Raw genomic sequence first — 23723 nt, 5'->3', positions numbered from 1 at the left:
TCTCTGGTGGATGCTCTGTCCGTCCGGTGGACGTTCCGGTTCGCATACCTGTTCCCTCCGGTCTCCCTTCTTCCACGGGTAATCCGGAAATTCAAACAGGAAGGAGGGACGCTCCTGTTGATAGCTCCCGCGTGGCCCAGACGGCACTGGTTCTCAGACCTTCAGGGTCTGTCCGTGGACATTCCTCTGCGGTTGCCGCTACGACCGGACCTTCTGTCTCAGGGTCCTTGCCTTCACCCGGACCTGACTCGGCTGTCTTTGACGGCGTGGCTGTTGAGACGGCCATGCTGAGGTCCCGGGGGTTTTCCAGCTCTGTGGTGCGTACCATGTTACGAGCTCGGAAACCGTCTTCCGCGAGGATATACCATCGCGTGTGGCATACGTTCTTCCAGTGGTGTCGACCGAGAGGTTATGCACCGCGGGAGTTTCGTCTGTCTCGGATTCTCGCCTTCCTGCAAGCGGGACTAGATCATGGGCTTCGCCTTGCTTCTTTGAAGGTACAAGTTTCGGCCCTATCTGTCTGGTTTCACCGTAGGATTGCTACAATCCCGGATGTGCGCACCTTTATGCAGGGTGTTCTCCGCATTCAGCCGCCCTTTGTTCCACCTGTGGCGCCTTGGGATTTGGCTGGGGTCCTGAGGGCTCTCCAAGGACCGCCGTTTGAACCACTGGGCTCAGTGGATCTTAAATGGCTAACAGCTAAGACTGTTTTCCTTCTGGCCATTGCTTCGGCCAGACGTGTTTCTGAGTTAGGGGCTCTTTCTTGTAGACCCCCTTTCTTGGTTTTTTATGGGAACAGGGCAGTGCTCCGCACTCGGCCCGAGTTTCTTCCCAAAGTTGTTTCCCAGTTTCATATTAACGAGGAAATAGTTGTTCCGGCCTTTAACTCACCGGGTCTTTCCGTGGGTGAGGCCTCTTTGGATGTTGTGCGGGCCTTAAGGACTTATGTTGACCGCACTTCTTCGTTTAGGAAGTCGGACGCTTTGTTTGTCCTCTTTGGCTTCCGTAAAAAGGGTTGGCCTGCTTCAAAGCAAACTTTGGCAGCCTGGATCCGTATGGCTATTTCTGAAGCTTATCTTCATGAAGGCCTACCGGTCCCTCCTTCTCTGAAGGCTCATTCCACTAGGTCTGTGGGTCCTTCGTGGGCAGCTCGACGTGGTGCCTCGGCAGTTCAGATCTGCAAGGCTGCTACGTGGTCTTCTGTCCATACCTTCGTGAGGTATTACAGGTTTGACACCTTCGCCTCTCAGGATGCTTCCTTCGGGCGGCGGATTCTCCTTTCTGCACAGGAGCGTCCCCACCCTTAAAGGATACTGCTTTGGGACATCCCCAAGGTATCCTGTGGATACCCTATGGACCCTGAAGTAGAAAATATGAGATATGGTAAGAACTTACCCTTGTTATCTCTATTTCTACGAAGTCCATAGGGTTCCACAGGACTCCCGCCCTGTCGCACCTGTGCTGCAGATGGGCTTTGCTCTGGTCACCGGTTTTCCGTCTCCCTCTGGTGAGAATGTGATTCTTGTATGTGTCCAGATCTTTGTTCTCTCTCTTCCTTCTCCTCCTCCGGCCTATGGCTTGGTAACTAACTGAGGTGCCTTGGCCCGGGGGCGGGGTATAGGAGGGGGACCTAGTGCATCCTGGGAGGCTGAAAGCTTAACTCTTTGGTGCCCTGCGACTGACGTCACACCTATACCCCAAGGTATCCTGTGGAACCCTATGGACTTCGTAGAAATAGAGATAACAAGGGTAAGTTCTTACCATATCTCATATTTTTCCACATTTACTAGCATTGAGTGGTTTGCGTGCATGTGAGTATTTGTAATTCTGCTCTGTGTCGGTGTACCTACTGTGGTTACTGGTCACCTGGGGGCAGTTGGTGGCAGTTTTCAGTATATTTATTATATACATAATCACTTAGACTCTTATTGCCTAAACCTGAACACTATTGCTAAAGTATGTGTGTGGGGATTTCGGTGACTATAAAGATGTCCAGAAATAAGTCTCCCAAGCAGGTGGGTGCTACTTGTAAGAAATGTCCCAGAGGATGCTATGTCCCAAGTAGATGTAGAGGCTCTTATCCTGGTTGAGAATTCCGAGCAACCTTCTAAATCCAAGGCACCTTAAGAGGCAGAAGAAGGCGGTAACTGAATTTCATTCTTCGGCACAACTGGAAGACCTCAGGGTTCTAAGCGCATTGCTGCCTTCTACCCTCTCCCAGCAGAGGATAGGGCTAAGTGGGAATCTCCTCCCCTTTGTGGACGTCCATATTACCTGTCTTATTAGGCAGTCTCTTCTTCCTATTCCTAACACTGCTGTATCCAAGTCTGCTTTCTTGCCTTCGGTGGCTCCGCCCAGACCTAGGACATCAGTTTCTCGTTCCTTTTGTCCGTAGGACAAAGCCAAAGGTCAGCCGTTTCCCAGAAGCCAGGGTCCTGGCAACAAGGGCTCCAAGCCCCGAGGTAAGCAACCTTGGTCCACCAGACGTCCTGTTGCCAAGCCAGTGGACAAGCATGCCGCTTGATGGGGCTAGCCTCCACCCGGGGGACCCCAGGGTTGGGAGGCTGACTTATACTCTTTTTGGCAGTGTGGATGCAGACCACGACAGATGACTGGGTCAGAGGCGTTCTCAGTACTACGCTCTTAACATTTCAATAGCGTCCGCTGTCCCATATTTTTTGCACCGGCCTTCCTGCACAGCCAGGAAAAGCAGAAGCTCTTGAGGAGTCTATTCGCTCTCTCCGAGCCTCCAAAGTCAACATTCCTGTCCCCCCGTCTCAGAGAGGATTATGTTTCTACACCCATTTTTTTTCTGGTCCAGAAGCTGGATAGCTCATTTCGGCCCGTTCTCAATTTAAAGCATCTCAACAGGTTACTCCGGATACCCAGATTCCGTATGGAGTTCCTTCATTCTATCATTCTGGCTCTGCAGCTGGGGGCCTATATGGCGTTGTTGGATATCCTGGATGCCTATTTACATATCCCCATCCAAGCCAGTCACCAACGCTTCCTCAGGTTTGCCGTAAGGAACAACAATTATCAATTTCAGGCATTACCTTTTGGTCTGTCCACGGCCCCTCGTGTGTTGATGAAGCTCATGGCGCATCTTCGCTGCAGGGGCGTCTGGATCTTGCCTTACCTGGACGACCTACTGAGCGCCTTGTCGTGTCTCTCCCTGTTCCTGGTTTTACACTCGAATAGGGCTGTGCTGCGGACTCCCATGGGTTACCTTCCCAAGGTGATGTCGCGCTTCCACATCAACCAGGAAATTTGTAGTTCCGTCTTTCCAGATTTCGGATTCTTTTCAGAATTTGGATGTTGTGCGGGCTCTCCTGCTTTACGTTAGCAGGACCATGGATATTCGCAAGTCGGATTCTCTGTCCTATATGATCACAAGAGGGGCTGGCCAGTTCCTAAACAAACCTTGGCCGGCTGGCTCCATTTCACTGTCCGTCTGGCTTACACCTTGGTGAATCTTGCTGTTCCTGCCATGGCGACTGCCCATTCCACCCGGTTAGAGGGGACAACTTGGGCAGCGCGCTCTGGGGATTCTGTAGAACAGCACTGTAAGGCTGCCACGTGGTCATCTGCTCATACCTTCATTCGATTTTATACCTTTGACACATTTGCGTCTTTGGATCCCGCCGTCGGGCGTTCTGTGCTCCCTTCAGCTCCGAAGCGTCTCCTCCCAATGTAATCCTTGTGCCTCCTAGTGGAGGAAGAAGAAAAGGAGACTTGTCTTGATTACCTGTTAAGTCTCTCTTTTTTTCGATTCCATTGGGGGCAAAAGACGCCCACCTGGACACCTGACTGCTGGGGTGTTTTTCCTTGGTGACCTGTCCGGCTCTGTCTGTATGATTCTGTATGTGTGGCGGGCCTCTTTCTCCTTATCCTTCTCTGCCTCGCTCCTTGCCCATGGGCTTGCAAACTAAACTGGTGGCTGGGGGCGGGAGGAGAGAGGGAGCCTGGGCTTGTGGGTGTTTTGTTTTTTTGGTGCCCAGATTCTCCTTCTCCAGTCTATACCCAGTGTTATCCCTGTGCCCCCTATGGAGTCGAAGAAAGAGACTTAACAGGTAAGCAACATAAGTCTCCCTTTTAAATGCACTTTATGAAAGAGGAACTCCACATTAAAGTGTTTTTTAATAAAACAACCAAACTGGCATAACTAGTGGGGCACTTGTGTCCTTTTCCCGCATACATTCTTCTCTGCTCACTGCGGCTTTGCTGGATGATTGTCCTTTCTCTATCGATGAATTGAAGTTGTATTGTGAATGGTTATTGAACAAACAATGTTCTCAATATAATTATACTTCTCTATGTGTTCAAAGTTATTTGTTGTATCAATCCTTGGCAAACTGTTTATTAGCTGGCAAAGCAGAAGTGAGTATAGCAGAATTTGTGACGTAACTATCCACTGCTAATTTAGGGGGGTTGTTAAAAACAGCTTAAGTGTAAAGCCCTTAAAATTAATGCCAGGTGATTGGTGTGTCTGTTTATCTAGAGTAGTTTATTCAAGGCTCTATTAAATCATTATCCTAAAACCTTAAGATTTATATAGGCAAGGCACTTTTTCCAAAACCAACGTCTGGTGTTCTGGAAGTAAAAATTGTGGCTATCTTACTGAGTTGTAACTAAATGCTCTGCCTGATTCATATTTTTTTAAAGCATGTGCTAGTCTTAATGTACATTACCTATACATGGTGAACCAGGCACTGCTACTTGTAAAGTTTTTGATACAACTTGGGCATATTGTACACATTTACGCTAAGCTGGGGATAGCCTGCCAAAACAGACCTCCCATTTTGCCATAAAGTGAATTCCTGCGTAAGTAATGCAAAATTGAAAGAAAATAAATGTATAATATAATACAGTATTTTAAAGATAAATAGTCTGTGTTATTTCTATTTATTTTTTTTCCAGCTGCTATTTTAATAAACAATCTTTCCTCTTTGTTGGGCAATAATATATTTTATTATTTTAAGTGAAATGTGGGTAGATAGACCTGATGTAGTATGTTATGCTTTGCTGGGCTATTTAAAGGTTAGTATAATGATATTGAATTTAGTTTGTATATTTATTTATTTTTTTTTACTATTACGCGGGTTAACCAGGAAGGAATCCTCACTAAGTTTTTGCTCACACCCCGTAGTGTGGAGAGCAAAACTTAGGAAGGTTTTTCCCTACCATAATTATTCGCCATATGCTACAAAGCGCCGTTATTTCAGACAGTATGTACAGTCACTTTTCAGTGGGAACATTGTAGATTATATAATTACATGTGCATGCAGAACATTGGTTAATATTTCAAAATGCTAACTGCTTGCTGCAATGAGCATACCTCAACACTATACATGTATTTTGCCAGTTTGAACTGTACAGTGTTCATATCTGCATTTCCACTGTGCACAGATATAGACAAGTGAATACTGCCTAAAGGGGAGGTTGACTTTATTAGAACGTCCCCTCTCGCTGTAATCTGGTACACCCTCGTATCTCCCAGGAACCCTGTTACCCGGAAACCACTTTGTGATGATTGCACTGTATGCTCAGGGAAGTTCCTGCCTCTTCTCTCGAGTGCAATAGAACACTATAAAAGGTCTGGTGTATTCTGTATCTGTACAACCTTTTTTTATTGTTTTTTTTTTTTTTTTTCTTAGTGTCTTGAAATCATTTTATAATGCAGAAGATGAATCGAACGTTCTCCTTCCAAGGTTACCTGCTCTGCCAAAAACGTAAGAATACATTTTATAGTAAAGTAAAATTATATCATTAAAGGGCACGTAGTGAAAAATAAAGGATGTAGAGCCAATTAAATTTTTTCATATTTGAAGCATGAAGTTAAGTTAAGGAAACAATTTTCTTTAAAAAAAAAAATTATATACTGTAGTTACTCTTTTATTTAATTTATAGCCCATGATTTATTATTTGTTCTGATCCTTAAATATGGACTGAAAATTAGCTGGCCTTTGCTACCATCTACAGGCAAAAGAAGAGGGGGAAAAAAAAAAAAAAAAAAGAGTTCACTGATCAAACTCTGAAGAAGGTCTCATCATTTGTTTGGTCACCCTGCACAAAATCCTACACCAGTTTATTTACTTTCTGGATATGCATACAACTGTGCATGTAGCTAAATTGTGGTGTGCGAGCTACCAGTAAAGAGGGGTACTAACCGAAGACGTTGTTATAATTGTGCATACTGAATAATAAAGTACTAAAGGATAGATTTACTATTCAGCGGTTTCTTAAAGTTGCCGATGATAAACTGCTTTAACCAATGGATTTAAAGCGCCAACAGAAAGAATTGATAAACCAGGCTGGTTTAGCATTTATTTTTGTTGCCACCATAAATCTTTTGTGCAGAGCTGCCGATCTTTGCTTTGACAAACTGCTTAATAATGAATGTACCCCTAAGGTTTTCTCCCTTCGTTACCAGTCTGTTCAATATTTTAATTTTTCTAGAAGAGGAGGGACCTAGTGATAGGTGTGAAAGATGAATGTGCAGTATTTGGGGGGTACCACCAACCTGCTTTTCCCTGTGCAAACTATTTTGAGCTTTCTGCATAGTGCAGCATAATATGTTTGAATGTGTGCATAAAGCACCAATGTGCCAAATTTGTGTTGCTCACTGGGGAACGCTGGAACAGTGGGTATAGGACAATGATTGTCAACCGAATCTATTTGAAGGTACCATAGTTGCAGCCAAGAAAAGAGCCGCACGTTACCCTTTAAGAATTAAGACACCAAACAATCTCTGCACTCACTTGACATCAAAATTACATCACAGGACACTGGAACTTCCCACTTGCTCCAAAATATTTACACATGCACTTAGACTCCAAATTGCTATAAAATGCCCTGAGATCTCACAAGTACTATGTAACTCGGAGGGGGGGGGGGGGGATGCATTCCACACAGACCTTTTTGTATATGCCTCTGACGTCCTGACTTGCCATTGAGATCGCTTCACATGACCTCCCTGCATGCCACTCGTCCCTCCCCACATCACGCATGCCACTCACAAACCCCGCAACCACACTACATGGCCCCTGAATGTCACTCAGTCCAACCTCCACAGGTCGCTCGTGCTGCTCCCACATGCCATTCACATCTCCCACCCCCTGGGCCCTTCTTGCAGACCCCTGATGGATGGGCACATGAACCCCCTTGTGCTTTGGAGCTGCCTCTTCTGGCATTGCTGGGAAAGGAATTTTTCTTCCTTTTGGACTCTGGTCCCCTATTTTTGCGGCCCATTTCTGAAGCTAACTACGGGCCAACAGTCATGTAAATGTCGATTTGCTGTACAGTGGCGGTTCCCTTCGCATCCTTTGCCACAAGACTAATTCATTTCTACCCCTATTCCACTTACCATGTGGGCATGAAAGCTTGCCATTACAAACTCCTGCTATTTGGCTCTCTTGCTAACACGGTCTCCAGTGGTCACTGCTTAATTCTTTTGTGGACTCAGGTGTGGGACCTGCCACCCTCCTCATGCACTCTTCTAAGGCACCCCTTTCAAAGTGTGTGTTTTATAAGCCTAGAACAGTTTGCGGGGAGGGTTTTATTTTGTGCACAGCAGCGTTATGTTTTATCTAGGTCATCAAGACTGGACCTAGAACGTGATGTTCCTTTCTCAAGGTTCCGCCTATGATTGTTACTTACTTTGCTTGTCTCCATTCCAATACTATGCTAACCTATGGACAAAGGGCCTGATCCAGATGTGGATGGTATTGCACGTTGCAAGGAAGCGGCTGTGGAATACTGTCCGACTAAAATGCAAATGCAGCTCCTGCATGCATCTGTGATCCGAGTGCACACCATCGTGACCATTGTCGTGATGGTTACAGACCTCGGCCAGGCTGCGTAAGCCAAAGCTTACTCAGTGTGTCCGGCTCCTGGACGCTAGCGAGGCAAGGAAATCTGCATCCTGCAACGCAGACCCTGACCTCGCCATTCCCAGGAAACGGGGGTTACATGCCCCCAGGAATGCAGCCCAGCACTGCTCACTCCCTGCCCCTTAGCGGCCACAGCCTGTCAATCAGGCGGCTCTGGAGGCTCTGCCAGTGTGATTGCAGTACCCTTTTATGTTCATGTTTAGAACGGGTTCTGTGCAGACGCCCCACCATTTGATATGTGAATAAACTATCAGGTTTATGTACATATCTGAATCAGGCCCAAAATCACGACCTCTTGGACAAGTAAAAATTGCTAGATACACATGTTACTAAATGTTAAAATACTGGCTAAACGCTGGCTTGATGTTGTCAGGGAGTAGATATCTTTTTTTTTTTTTTTTTTGCACTCTGTTTTTATTAGAGGTTTCAAACAAAGAACGTACAAAATACAGAAGAATAAAATTATCAGCGTGTATGTTTCAAAATGTATACAAATTAGAAACCACTGTTATACATTTCGATAAAACAAAAATATCTCAAAATACAAGGGAGATAAAATAAAAAGAAAAACTATAGAAGGAGTAACAAAAAATGGGGGGAACAGGGGAAGGTCGTTGTGTTTTAAAAATAAATAGTTTAGCCAAATATAAATATAAAGAAGCTGCAGTATATATTACTGGGTAATAACGGTTGGAAACATATAGTTTTTATACTCCACAGAGCTTTTGTACTCTAACCATGGAAGCCATGTATTAGTGAAAATAAAAGGACTATTGGTGGAGAGGATTGAAAAGTCCTCCATTGACATATAGTAATCGAGTCTCTGGAACCAATCCCTACGGGTGGGCGGGTTACAAGAGTTCCAAAGAATTGGAATAACAGCCCTTGCAGCATTACTCAAATGGCGCAACAAGGATTTTTTGTAGTATCCCAATGAAGAATTGGAGTAATTAATTAGCCAGAATGCTGGATCAGTGGGGACAGGAGCGCCTAAAATTTGTTGTGAGATGGAGATGACATCCGACCAGAATTTAGATAGCTGTGGACAGTCCCACCATATATGCAGTAATGAACCTGGAGCCTTAAGACATCTCCAGCAAGAGCTGGATTTTATTGGGAACATGGCATGTAGTAGTGTAGGGTGTCTATACCATCTCATCAAAATCTTGTATTGAGTTTCCTTGATAATTGAGCAAGTTGAGCTGCAGTGTGCCTTGAGAAATATAGTTTGCCATTCTTGCTCTGTGAGGGTAATGCCTAAATCTAATTCCCATTTTTTAGCCCAAGGAGGTATGGTACCGGAAGGGTTGTTTAGGAGTATCTGGTAGATAGCAGAAATTGTGTGGGAGGGGTCAGTTGGTGAAATGCAAAGTTTTTCTAAAGCAGTAAGATCTCTGCTAGAAACATTCATTCTACCCGCGGAGGACAGGTAATGGCGAACTTGAAGATATTTCCAGAAATCTCAATGAGGTATTGACCACTTTTCCTGGAGTTCAATAAATGCTTTAATGCCTGATTTAGTCACCAGCTGGCCAGTCCGAAAAAGACCTTCCCGCACCCAATTAGGGAATTGGGTAAGATCAATACCAGGGGAAAAATCCGGGTTAGCCAGAAAAGAAGTAAGAGGGCCAAAGCGTGAAGAAATATGAGGCAGGTTTCTGAAAGAATTCCACACAGAAAGAGAAGGAGAAATTGTTGGATGATGGAAATCTAGTTTAGGATAGAGGGAAGCCAAGGTGTAATTTCAGGAGGAAGTTTCATGAAGCAACCTTCGAGGGCGACCCATTGCTTCACCTCTCTATATCTAGCCCACTCAAGAATTCTATTAAGGTGGATAGTGTGATAGTATGATTTGATATCTGGGAGTTGGAGACCACCCAGTTGTTTTGGTCGAGTTAAAAGAGTACGTTTAATCCTAGGTTGTTTCCTAGACCAAATAAATTGCTGAATTAAGACATTTAGCGAACAAAACCAAGAATCTGGAATCCAAATGGGCAAAGACTGAAAGAGGTAAAGCAATTTAGGAAGCGTATTCATTTTCACCACACTAATTCTACCTAGCCAAGAAAGTTGTTTCAAATGCCAATGGGAATAATCCATTCGAATGGAGGAGAGGAGAAAAATTGATGGTAAAGAGTTGCGACATGTTTTTAGTAATTTTTAACCCCTAAGTAAGTGATATGGGAAAGCGGACTGTAAACCTGAAACTACAGAAGCATGAGTAGACAGATTTAAGGCCCAAGATTTCGAGAAATTAATCTTAAAGTTGGACAGCTGTCCAAAACGGTCAAACTCATGCATCAAATGAGGCAAAGACTTCACCGGGTGTGAAACAGTAGCTAATAGGTCATCCGCAAAAAGAGCCAGTTTGTGTTCCTGCTCACCTACCATAATCCCAGAAATAAGGGGATTGGCGCGTATAGACCCGGCCAAAGCCTCCATGCAAAGGATGAAAATCAATGGCGACAGAGGGCAGCCTTGTCGCGTGCCATTGTGTATGGAAAAAGATCCAGATAAATCACCATTGACCCTCACCCTCGCCGAGGGACAGGAATAAAGGGCCAGAATCCTATGCAGTGCCAAGGGACCCAATCCCATGTGCACAAGCACAGACCTCATAAAAGACCATTTAATTCTATCAAACGCTTTTTCAGCGTCGGTGGAGAGTAGGATAATAGGGATCTTCGATTGAGAAGTAGCAAAATGTACCAAATTAAGGACTTTCGTGGTATTATCACGTGCCTCACGTCCCTTGACAAATCTGACTTGGTCGGTGTGTATCAGCTGGAATGAGGGGGTTTAGCCTATTAGCTATTAACTTGGCATATAATTTAAGGTCCACATTTAATAACGAAATGGGTCTGTAGCTCGAACACAGGGAGGGGTCTTTACCAGCTTTGGGGATGACTGAGATGTGTGCCTCCAGAAATTGCTTAGAAAATTGCGATTCCACTGAGATATTGTTGAAAGCATTCAACATCATAGGGACTAGTTTATTCTGGAAACTCTTGTAATAACCTATGGTTAAGCCGTCAGATCCAGGGCATTTTCCCGCAGGTGAAGAAGCTAAAGCTAACTCTAGCTCACGCACAGAAAATGGATTCTCCAAAGCAAGCTTATCTAGAGGTGAGATAGTAGGGAAGGAAATGGCAGCCAGATAGTCAAGAACATTTTGTGAAGTAAGAGGATTAGATGATACAGGATTAGTATTAGGTAGGTTATAGAGGGTAGAATAATATTGTTGGAAGCATTCTGCAAGTTTAGAGGTCTCAACATGAGGCGCCTTCCCCTATTATCCTTAAGTGTGTGTATGAATCCGCATGCTCGCTGGGCTCTCAGCGCTCTGGCCAAAAGTCTTCCCGGCCTATTCCCCCAGTGGTAAAAGCGGCTTCTACACTTTTTAAAGGACAATTGTATGTTGTCCGAAAGTACTTTGCTAAGAGTATTGCGAGTTTCCACAAGCTTATGATAGTCTTCTTTAGACATGGTTTGTTTATGAGACGCCTCCAGAAACTTAATCTGTTGTAAAAGGGTCGCAATCTGTGCAGATTTTTGTTTTTTAATATAGGAGCCCAATTGAATAAGCTTACCTTGGATAACGCACTTGTGCGCTTCCCATATTGAAATTGGAGAAGTTTCTGGTAAGACGTTGTGGGTAATATAGTCAGATAGCGCAGTATTGATTTCGGCTTTACAGTATGCACCTTGTAGGAGGGATTCATTTAGTCGCCACGTCCATTGTTTAGAGGAAAAATGTGGGAGAATCAAAGTCAAGGAGACCGGAGCGTGATCTGACCATGTTATTGGCCCAATGTCAGCTTCAGCGAGCATGTGGAGATGTCTATGACTAATAAATAGGTAGTCTAGGCGAGAGTATGGGTTGTGCGGATGGTAATAAATGGAATAGTTACGGCCCGTGGGATATAATGTCCTCCAGGAATCTGCCAAATGGTAATTATGAAGCAAAGTCTTGACTTGTTTGTACTTGGCGAGAGGGTACCTAGGTGCATCATTAGATGTATCTAGTGAGGGGTCTAAGGACCAGTTAAGATCTCCTCCCAAAAGAACAATACCCTTAAGGAAGGGGTCAAGCATATCCATTGCAGACCGAAGGAAGTCATATTGGCCTTTGTTGGGGGCATATATATTGATGAATGTAAAGGCCTGGTTATATATGTGGCATGTAAGTAAGAGGAGTCTACCCGGAATCAATCTATGTATGTTTACGTCAGAAATGGGGAGTTTGCGTGAGAAAATAATTGCGACACCTTTCGACTTCCCCACTGGGTTATTATTATAGTGTGCAGCAGAATAATGCAGCAGAATAATGCAGCAGAATAATGCCCATCACACAAAGACTGAGGACGAGCTGTTATTTTAAAATGGGTTTCTTGGACCAGTGCCACATCCACTCTGTTTGCCCATAGGGAACGCAACAGTTGAGAACGCTTTTCTGGGGAATTTAATCCCCGGGCATTGACGGAGGAGATTAAAAGTTTAGTAGGCAGGGCCATTAGGGATGGCAAAGAAATAGTAGCATTCAAAGACCCAAAGGGAGAAAAGGGAAAGACTAATAAAGAAAAAAAGGAAAAAACAACAATGAAAAACAGACATTAACAAGATATGCAAGATAAACAATACTGAAAAACCCGCGACTGAAACCACGGAACAAAAATTATGGTCCGAAGTCTCAGTAGCAATATACATTAAGCGGGTGTGGGGGCACAGGGGGTTGGCGTCAACTTCAACCTCAAACAATTTTTGCAAGGTATAAAACCTGGATATAAACATCAAGACATACTAAAGATTAGCGAACATTACATTGTGGGAAATATAGCACTAGCAATATTAAATATAAAGTAGCTCTATATAGTAAACAATATCCTAGAAGAGAAAGAAGGAAATAAACAATCAGGTAACTTCCGCTTCGGAATGATCTGGGGAAAACCTGTTTTCGGCGTCGAGGATTCCGGACCGTCTGCCAAAAGGAAGGACGGGATTCAGTTGAGGGCAAGTCCCATTGAGCTAATGGTTCTTTCCAATCAGGAGTTTCAATTTTCGGGAGACCCAGAGAAGAGCAGAAGGATAATAGGTCAGATGGGTTGTAGAGTGTGTGTGATTTGCCTGAGAGAGTCACTTGCAGGTGGAAAGGGAATCCCCATCTGTACTTTAATTGGCGTTTACGCAATTCATCAGTCAGTGGACGTAGAGCTCGGTGTTGTTGCAGAGTGTGCCAAGATAAGTCCTGAAAAATGTGAATAACATCGCCATTAAAATCCACTCCATCTAGTTGCCTGACTTTCCACATTATTTCCTCTTTTTGGGCAAAGTAGTGTAATCGGCAGATTACATCTCTTGGGCGGTCGGAGGAGGAGCCTCGCGGACGCAGAGCTCGATGCACTCGGTCAAATTGTAGCTTGTCGTTTGGATTGTTGCCGAGTATCTCATTGAAAATCTTTGTTAAAGCATCAATTAAATTCGAAGGGAGGACATCCTCGGGCAGACCCCTTACGCGTATGTTATTTCTTCGGCCACGATTGTCCAAGTCTTCCATCCTGATTTTAAGCGAGAGTAGTTCCCTAGATTGTTGGGAAATTATAGTTGGCAGCTTAAAGAGGTATCTGTGTGTTCCTGACTATCTTCTAGGGACGTAGGGCGGTCCGAAATTACAGAGAGATCCTGCTTAACAGAAGCCAGTTCCTGTCGAAGAGTGTTTTGGATATCTGACTTTGTTTTTAATGTCTTGACGTATGCCAGAAGTTCCTGTATGTCATTGTTTGACTTCGCAGAGGATTGAGAAGCTGGGGTCTCCATTGACATAAGGCTAGGAGGATTCGATGGATCTGGCGAAGAAGCTACTGAGTCAGAGAATAGAGTCTTGAGATTCTTGCGAGGAGCTTGAGATTCTTGCCAGCAAATTTAAAGTACCCAAGCTCCAGTCACACACTCTATACCCCATTGTATGGTAATTCATTTAAAGGCTAATGTTTGGTTTGCTAGTCACACCAGCATTAACAAATTTATGTTGTCAAAGACACAAGAAATGTGCAGTTGATGATGTGTAATCTCAAATGTTTCACTATATTATGTGTCGTGTGTTCTAAATGAACATGATGTATTTTTTTCAGTTATACCACTGCAAAGATTTTCAGGTAAGCTGTATATTATTTTTTTCATTTTACAGTACAGGGCATATTAGGTGGTTAGCCTCTTTTGTTTGTTTGTTTTTTTGTTTTGTTTTGTTTTTAGGTCTGACATTCAACTCTCGACAGTAGAGGGGCTGCAGTCTCTGCATCTGCTATCCTGTCCCTCCATGAGGTTTCATGTCTCTTACTTCTCTAAGGGAAGTAAGATTAACAAAAATGCCTCAAGAGGGGAGAGCTTAATGGGCTTACTGAACTGTGTTACATCATTATACTGAATGCAGTCTTTGTTTATGAACGAGGTCCTTCTAGCTTACCCCTCAGACTCTGTATCCCTGTGCAGCGCTTGATCATTTGGGGTAGAGATGAGATGTCTGTGATCCTTTGCAGCCACCAGAAAACAAATGGCTTAGCCCAACCCAATGTGAAGGGAGGAAGCCATTTGTTTTCTGGTGAACCCATGGACCCAGTGTGTAGAAACACAAGTCCTCACCGAATTACCTGTGTGACTCAACATGAAAATGTCTGCCTCCAGTCAAAACTATCTTATGGTAGTGAGGGATCTGTTGGAAAGTAGCCACAAGTCTGGTCCATATGTTGACCTAGTTGCTTGCTTTCTGTGCATTGCTATCCGCTCATAATGAGCATTTCTCCCCAATGTACTCATCAGGGTCTCAACCTAAATGGATTGAAGCCTTAATGAGTTCAGTTTCTTTGGACTCTGTCTTGACAAAACAGACCAGAATGTGCATTCCTGATCTGGTATCCCTCGGAGACAATACTAAGTGCCTTGAGGTTTTCCTTAAAGTGATTTTCACCACCGTAGGAGTTGCCCTACATCTACCAGTCACATTGCTTTGAATTTATTAAGCAGATCTGCTGCTCTCAGATATCAAGGGAAAGGGGTGTAAGATGATGTATTCTATCTTTCAGGCCAGCTTTATGATATGATGGCAAACTTATGGCCTCAGCATCTTCCAATGCTGTTCAAGCCTTTAGAGCACTTTAACTTTAGACTTTATGAAATAGCCTTCAAGCTGCAGGCATGGGCGCAGTTCTTGTGAGCTAGCCTGTATTTTTAAATAGGCAAAATTTTAAAAGGTAAAACCAATCTCTAAATTAATGCAGCCTTAAAAATACAGGCTAAATTTCCAAAATCGCACCTGTTCCTGCATCTTGCAGAATTTTTAACATAAGGCCCTTAGGGCCTGATTCAGAGCCGTTCGCTATTTGCGGTCGTTCGTTCAAAAACAAGGGGTGGCTATTCAAATGATCCGTTCGCAAATTGCAGTCTGTTCACACCTCTAAGTCTGAACGAGCGAGCAAAACATACGCTCGTTTATTTGTTGAAAACGCCCCCTGGCCGCTCGCACCATACGTCATGTCCGCTATTTATTAGATTAATCGAGTACATCGACCAGCGTATGAACTGCTCGCTATTCTTGTGGTTGGTTTTTGCTACCACAATCTTGCGAGCAGTTCTGGCTATAAAATAACCCAGTGACGTGGTCAATGACGCTGCTGTATTAATTATGCACACCCATAAAACGCCCGTTTTGACCTTTAAGCACGCCTGCGTTCTGATCTCCACTCCCCGTTTTCAAGCACCTTCCCCTGTTACCACCCACATACGCCTCATTCTGTCACTCAAAATAGCAGGCATTCGATATATTGCGAGCACATGAATTTCGGCCGCACTGACTGGTTCACGCATGCGTATAACGATCCGTACGCATGCGCAGATGTGCGAACATCGCTCGGAACGAGCGTACTGCCGCTAGCGAGTGGCTCTGAATGAGGGCCTTAGTCTTCAGGTGTCAATTGCTGCCCTTGACAAGGATTTCCTTTTTTAGGTGTTCTCTTCAAAGGGACAGGTATTAAAAGTGGATTTGTGCAACAGAAACTGAGCTAAAAAAGTAAAAATTTGTCATGTGGGTTTTTTTGGGCGTTGTTTGTGACTCTCTGCAAAAGCAGACGATCTAAGGTCCCTAGCCGCCTTGCAGTGACGAAAAAAAGTCCTTCTGTTTTGATAAAAGGAAAGATGCTACTAATGGTGCATACACACGGTCCAACTTAAAAGAACGATATAAGAGCTAACGATATCATTTTCGTTTGATCGTTTATATCATTATATTTTACAACCCCTCCAACGACCAAACGATGGTCGATGCACGTGCACGGATGGTCTATATCGACCATCACCCGTGCATGCAGGCCAACCTGGTTGATATCAACCAGGTTAGCCTGTTTTTTCTAGGGACCCGCGATCGTTAAGTCATTAGGGGGTTGGTGCATGTTGCTGGATGTTCGATATCGAACATCCAGCACATGCAGGACGATCAGACAATGATATCTGATCTGTTTGTACAGGCCATAAGTTATCCACACTGCATGTAGTCTCACCCAGAAATAAGTGTTCTTGTATCATCACATTTATTATGTGCAGAGAAAATGAAGCAAGTGTGTAGCAACTTCTGACTTGTCATATGCAAATCTGTAACCGCTATATATCCCATGTAACTGCTACCAGCATTTCCCTGAGATATCGGTTAAGGCAGTTATAAAGAATAAATGACAATTTCTCCCAATGGCAACGTTCTGATTTTATTCTCTTTACTCATTTTCTGGTATGAGTCCTTGCAGGAGTGGATAGTGACTAAAACCTAGTTTTCTGCACATGGACCACTAAGTGAATTTGATCAGCTCCTACTTGACCACCTTAGTAACCAATCTTTGACCTACACTCATTAATTACTAGCTTGAAGCCAGATTGAGTACTTGACCTTGCAGGACCTGGAGAGGCAAGACTTATACAATGGACCTTCCCAAGTCCTGCTTTAATCTGAATACAATTATGTTCCTTGACCTCATCCTAGACTCTGATCTCCTTTCATTATTATTTTTTATTCTTGAAACACTTTTCGGTTCAAGTCGATCAACTGTTGCTAGCATAGATTTTTGATCCTTTGTACCTAGGTAGAGCAGCGAGGGAACACAGATTTGCCCCTTTTGAATATCTATATTTGCCCGGGTGAACTGGGGCACCTTTATGAGTAGGCGATGTTAATAGTCAATTGCAACCTAAGATTCTTAGCTAAATGTGACTCCACTGGGAGGGGACTTATCATTCATCAGACCCAGTTTCCCATTGTCTGATATTAAATATTAGCAGTCAGAATGATGTTCGTCTTTTGCCTGCAACAAAATGCACATTGTAAGATGAACTTTAAGAGATATCAATGGCATACTAGCCCTCTTGGTTATTACATTCCAAAATGACATGGAATTTACCAAAGAAGGTGCCTTACTTAATAACAATGAAATTTTCTATTCTAGTGAGGAGAAATCTGATGAAATCTTGAAGCTTTTGGGAGATGTAAGGTAAGTGAGTGACATTATAATCAAATGTATTCACTACACAAATCATGTATAACATTTAAATATTGTTTTCAAGTCACCTTATGTGATGTAATTGCTGCATACCTCCAGCTGAATAGAATCTAGTAACAAAAAATAAAAGCACCCCTATTAAGGCAATGTATAGGGTCTGTAGACCCAAAAGAGGCTTCAGATCCCCTGCCACAATCACATTCTTTTCAATCTGCAAAGAAGTATGCCTTAGCGTACTTCTTGGGTGGTCCGAATCCAAACATATGTAGCGTATGCGACCTACAGATATTCCCCAATTGCGCAGACCTTTAATTCTTGTTCCACTTACAAACCTCTACATCAGATGACTGTGCAGCATACTGTGACACTCAAATTGACCAAAGAGAGTATCTTGCATACGTTTACACATGGGGCGGGAGTTCTAATTGGCTCCATTTTACCTCTGATTAACCCATGAAAGCAATAAAAATTATGTGGAGTTTCATAACCTTATAACTATTCTTTTTAATTTCGTAATGATAAAGGGGGAGATTTTTCAAATATTGGCAAGAGAGAAAAAGTGAAGAGAGATATAGGGGGTCATTCAGACCCACTCGCGAGCGGCAGTACGCTCGCAAGTGGGTCGATGTTCCCCACTGCGCATGCGCACGACTGAGGGAGCTCCGTCGTGCACATGCGCGAGACCCGGCGTGCGACGGGCTTCCCATCGCTCCGGGTCTCGCACCAAAGGGGGCGTGCTGTCGATGTTGAACGATGGGAACGCCTACCATCTGAAGCCGGCCCCACTGACATCACTAGTGATGTCAGTGGGAGTGATTTTGGCTCTGATAGAGCCAAAATCACTCCAGGGCTTGTGGCTGGGAAACCCGACCGCAGGGTTTCCCTCGCAAGTCTGATGGTCGCGATGGTCAAGACCATCGCGACCATCTTCTTGGACGCTCGGATATCCTGTGGGTGGTGACCCACAGCTATACTAGCGTCCGGGAGGACGCTCCATTTTAATGGAGGAGGGCCCTGATTTAGAGCGAGCGCTCTGGTCAGAGCGTCCGGCTCTGAATCAGGCCCTTAGTACCAACCAATCGGTTCCTAACTGTCACTTCACAGGATGTGTTTGAAAAATGACAGGAGATGACTGGTTGGTACTAACTCAATTCACAGGATGTGTTTCTTTTGTACTTTATCTCTGTCCACTTTATCTCTTGCCAAGGCTTAGTACATAGACCCCTTTAGCTCTCTCCACTTTATATCTCTCCAGGCTTTGATAACACTTCCCCCTAAGTCAGATCGAGGTATCATATTCTTATGGCCAGTATAGGAAATTTTATATATATATATTTTTTTTATTGTTTTATTTGCTGTATAATCTATTGCTGAATACTTCTGTCAGGGTTATGGTGTTTTATATTTTACTGTTGCTAAGTGACACAATGCCATTTTTGAGTGATGGACAATATTCTTTGCTAATTTGTTTGTGTGGGGGCTGTGCATTTTTAGTGTCTTGTATATTGCCTTAATCTGGGTGTAATTGGTTTCTGCTTAGTCAGAATTATGTTGGGTGTAGGTCGCTAAGTGGCGCAACGCTTTGTTTTTGCATGGCCAACTGAAGTATTTGCTAGTTAACAATTGAACACACAACATTTTTGAAGGTAACATCCACTATACACTGCTCTTACATACCAAAATCTCTTCAGTCTGTCAGCACAGAGTTCATGTACTATGAAAACACCTTTTTGACGCCCCCTCATAAGATCTAGGATGGTGCAACATTGCAAATTTACATTGATAGGTTTCAAAATGTAGAGGATGTCACACAATCATTTTCTAAAAAGCTGGTGCATCATTTTGGACACATTTTTCGAAGTGCTCAATAAAAACACTCTCCAATTGATATTCGAGTAGACTCTACCACAGATCATTTTAAGTGCTCATTATGAACAGTGATATTTGAAAGCACTGCTATCAAACACTATAATAAATAGGCTTGAGCGCTTCAGAAACTGGAGAATCACTAGATTTTAGAAAGCCCCTGTAACACCCATTGTCATAATCTGGATGTACATTATACAGCTGCTCATATATATATATTAAATGTAAAACAATTAACTATTAGATTATTCAACAAATTGACATGTATATTTCCGATAAAATTTCATATGTGCACATTTTGTTTCTGAAGGCTTAATGCTTTGGTTCTTGGTGGAGACTCGGGGCAAATTGAGATCTATGCCTATGGGATGTATAAAATTGCAACAATCACAGAGGTACTATGCTTTGCTCAGTGTATGATTATACACAATATCTGAACTCCATTTTTTTTGCCCCCTGCTTTTTTATAACAATAGTCCTAAAGAGGCAGCACAATGGCTGGCAGCTTCTTATGTAAGGAACTGGCGCTGTGCTATTCATATGATCCTTTATATAGGATCACTTTATCCTTAGTGTATATTACATTTATATCTCTTGCATACTAAAAATGGTTAACTCATTTTAATGTAATTTATAAGTTCATATTGATATCTGCTTTTAATGTATGAAGCTGGATACATCCCAGAAACAATGTAGCCTCCCTCCAAAAAAATATTAACTTCTGGGATATTTTCTATATAGTCATCTCATACCTGGCTCATTTTAAGTTTGTCCCCTTACTACGTACAGCAGAGGCAGACATTTTGTAGACTAAATATATATTAAGGGGACTGTAGGGAAGGGTGACCTCCCTGGTCTCTGTGGAACTAAATCCCTGTAAATGTTTGATCAACCCAGGAAATAGATGCTACCACTGGGTACAAGAATATGTGTCCCTTGGCTCTTGAATTATTAATGCACTCAGTATTTGGCTTCTGTTACTAGGTATATGGATCATGTCTTGGCTTGTGCTTGTCCAGTGACCTAAAATCGCTTTCTGTGGTTACTGAGCTCACCACTAACACTACACCAGAGATCACTTATTTCCAGGTGAGTGGGCGTACGTTGCATAGCGTATTTTGTAGTGTACTTTACAACAGTGTTACTTCATTTTTTTATTTTCTTCTCATAGCTGGATACTAGCTTACTATCTGACTACTTACCTGAGGTTACCCGAATGGCTAGAAAATTTACCCACATTTCAACTCTTCTTCAGGTAGGTACCTTTTAAATATCTTTCTTGTTTTCCTATGTCTGCAAGGAGGAAATAGCTGCAACTTAGTTGGACTCTGTAGTAAAATATTTGTAACAAACACACAAATATGGATGCGAAGAATGTTCATACTCTTCTGAAACCCTCTGTAGAAGAGAACAGATTGTAGGTAATATTGTGCTTTGAATGTAATGGGTCTTTCTCTACCAGATGGTTAGCGGTCTGTGATACAGTGTACGTTCTAGAATGCAACTGCTGTAGTGGTTTGTGTGTCTGTGTATGCATGTGGGAACAGGAGCCCCCTCTGACCACTCTATCATACCAGAAAGTTCTATGCTAAATAAATGCATCTTGTAGAATACGTAAAATACAATTAATATGGGCATTTTGAAGAACAGCAGTGGTGCAAACCTTGTGAATATCGCCTTCATGTGCACCAGACAAAATTGGATATTTTAGTGAGGCCATAATGATGATTTTAAGAGGCAAAAGCATGGAAGCATTAAAAAAAAAATAAAGTAAAGGGGCCTATCCATTACCCGACTTTGTGAACAATCCGACCAAAACCAGGAGGTTTTGGTCGCATTGTTCACAAAGTCGGGTAATGGATAGCCGGCAAGGACCAGCGATGCGCGTGCACGCTGGGTCCTTGCCGTCCCCGACTATCTACTGAACTTGCCCGTCAACCTGATGACGCTCGTCAGGTTCGGCTTGTTCAGTGATAGGAGATCGGGCTCCTTCACTGAATGATGTTCAGTGAACACCGTTCAGTGCGCTCGGCGACCTGAAGGTCTGAACGCTAGACGTTCAGTGTTTCGGGTCGCCTAGTGGATAGGCCCCTTTAGAGTACACAGCAACTGCAGAGCACCAAGGCATGTAACTTCGCTGATTGGTTCTTGCATTGGGTATACCAAGCACACACTTATTTTTATCATGTTCCCTCTTTATAATGTCACCTTAAAATACAGCCCAGCAGCTCACTTGAGGTTGGTTATAGTGGAAGAGATATAACAGAAGTAATACATTTTAATATAAAGAGAAAGCCTGGTGGCAGGGCAGGGTGGTATTATAAAAGACTGTGTATAAAGAAGGAGTTCTCTGTTTTTCATGTTCTTGTGTTTTTGCTTTTTATTAAGTATTTAAAGTTATCATTGACGTGTATGTGTGAAGCTTGGGAAGAAATTCTGGTGCAGATGGATTCTCGACTAACAAAATTTGTGCAGGTATGTATGATGAATCTATACCAGTATATTTTATTTTTATGAAATGAAAGCCATTTCCCACTGTTAGTAACTATAAGTGCTTACTTGGGGTAACTTAAAAGTAAAAATCTCCTTCTCCTTCTGCAATAGAGAACTTAGGTAGTGAGTTACCGTATGTTTTATCCCTATGAGACAGGGTAATGGAAAAAACGAGAATTATCTGCTCCATTTAACACTGCTCCGCTCCTTCCCTAGTCCTCTACATAGGTGGGCACAGGAATCTTCTTAATTATTTACTTTTTTTGTACACATTTGAGGTAAAGCCCGAGCTTTCCACTGGAAGGGATGTTCTTCTCTCTTCTCCCATCAAGTTTCATAAAGTGAGCCCCTGTGCTGCCATCTCTGCCCTTGGCCACGAATCAAGGGGTTCCTAGTCTGCTAAGGGCAAGCAAGGGTTTGGACATGCTGCATACTCTGTAGCAATGGTATTCTTCCTGGCCCGGTCAAACTAGGAGAGCTAATAAGGATTAGGCCTTGGACTATTAAGTAACCTCTCCGGAACCCGATCAGTCCCTTTCTGTGACTCATTCAGTAGATAGTCTTGTGGAAGCATTTTTGTGGCAGCATTTTTGCAATGTTTACCATTGCAAGTAAGGGTCGAAATGCTCTGTATTGAATGATTCATATTTTAATATCCTTTTGCTGGAGTGTTAGTACTCCAATAGAGTGGACACACCATGTCGGTAACAACAACGTAAAACGTGATAACACAATTTAGTGCTGCCAGAAGAAGAGTGGAAGCAGCTGATTAGGGAGGATGGCAGCCTCAGAAGTCATTCTAAATTGGTCACACGTGGAATATGGTTTGGTAGAAAAAAAGTAAAAAATGTAAGTATACAAATATAAAAATTATATACATATAAATTACGATGCAGATAATCTATTAAATAAATGTACTGTTGGAAACCATTGACTGTTCAAATGTGCATGGGATGGATAGTAGGAAAAATGTGTTTCTGATAGAACGATGAATAATAGAAGAGTATGAGAAAAATTAGGGAAAATGAGGTTGGATATATATGAACCATCCAAATGTCACATTGGCAGATGATTGTTACCGGTCAAATGGAGTATAAATCCTGTGCAGTCCTATAGCAGGGAGAGTGTCTCATCTGATGAAATGCTGACTGTCTCCCACTGGCGTAGTTTAGCTCTGCAATAAAGTGCTGGGGAAAAATAGGGATATCCTATTCTGATGGATTCAGAGGGTCCAATAAGTCCAGTAGGTGGTCAAGTCAAGTGGTGTAGGTAGGTGCTTGATGCATTTTGCTGTGGTACGTACCCACAGCTTCCTCAGAGGCAAGTGATGGTTTTCATATCAAAACTGTCTTATATACCCTCTTGTATTTAGAGGACAGGAATTGGGTGCAATCAATGTTAAACTAAAAACCATGTATAATTTATAATGGGTCAACTGAGAGGCAATCATATCCTATTTATGGCAGAAATATTCAGCATAAGAATAGAAAAACAACATATTGTAAATGAAAAGAGAGAGGATACCTGCCGGTATCGGTTATAGCTCTGTTCGGTAGTCTGTGTAAATCACATGATGTAAACAATGTCATGTGGCCAGCTGGCCGAATTGGAGCATAAGCCAAGACAAGAGTTTAGTCAAGGACGTGGCTGTCAGAAGGAATAGGCGGACCAGGCATACCCATTCACACATAGCCCACTGCAGGTACAAATACTGGGAGATCCATAAAACATGTCAAGTACTTTTGTGTATTATGTTATTCTTTATGCTTTCAGGAGAAAAATACGACCACCTCTGTTCACGATGAGTTCATGCAGCTCCTCCTGTGGGGTAAAGCAAGGTAACACAGGTTTAAAGCATTACGTTTTGTGATGGCCAACACTTAGCACTAAAATATGGTGTTCACTGGGTTTATAAACATGATAGATTACACTTCTTGTT

The 23723-nt window shown here is 42.9% G+C and overlaps 1 protein-coding gene across 4 annotated transcripts in view; it reads left to right on the top strand.

Annotated features, from left to right (window-relative positions):
• Positions 1-23723, top strand: part of ANAPC4 (anaphase promoting complex subunit 4) — a 66143-nt gene that overhangs the window by 15478 nt on the left and 26942 nt on the right. For all 4 annotated transcript variants that reach the window (XM_088455970.1, XM_088455971.1, XM_088455972.1 and 1 more), the window contains 8 exons: positions 5658-5732; positions 14021-14044; positions 17372-17416; positions 19602-19686; positions 20276-20380; positions 20463-20546; positions 21680-21766; positions 23558-23622. In XM_088455970.1, coding sequence (XP_088312096.1) covers positions 5658-5732; positions 14021-14044; positions 17372-17416; positions 19602-19686; positions 20276-20380; positions 20463-20546; positions 21680-21766; positions 23558-23622 — 570 coding nt within the window. The remainder of the gene's footprint in view (positions 1-5657; positions 5733-14020; positions 14045-17371; positions 17417-19601; positions 19687-20275; positions 20381-20462; positions 20547-21679; positions 21767-23557; positions 23623-23723) is intronic.

This window comes from Taudactylus pleione, unplaced genomic scaffold (genome assembly GCF_031769625.1).
Source record: "Taudactylus pleione unplaced genomic scaffold, aTauple2 ptg000683l, whole genome shotgun sequence".
Classification (NCBI taxonomy): domain Eukaryota; kingdom Metazoa; phylum Chordata; class Amphibia; order Anura; family Myobatrachidae; genus Taudactylus; species Taudactylus pleione.
The sequence above is the reverse complement of the archived record's forward strand: the minus strand, read 5'-3'. Positions and strand labels throughout refer to the sequence as shown.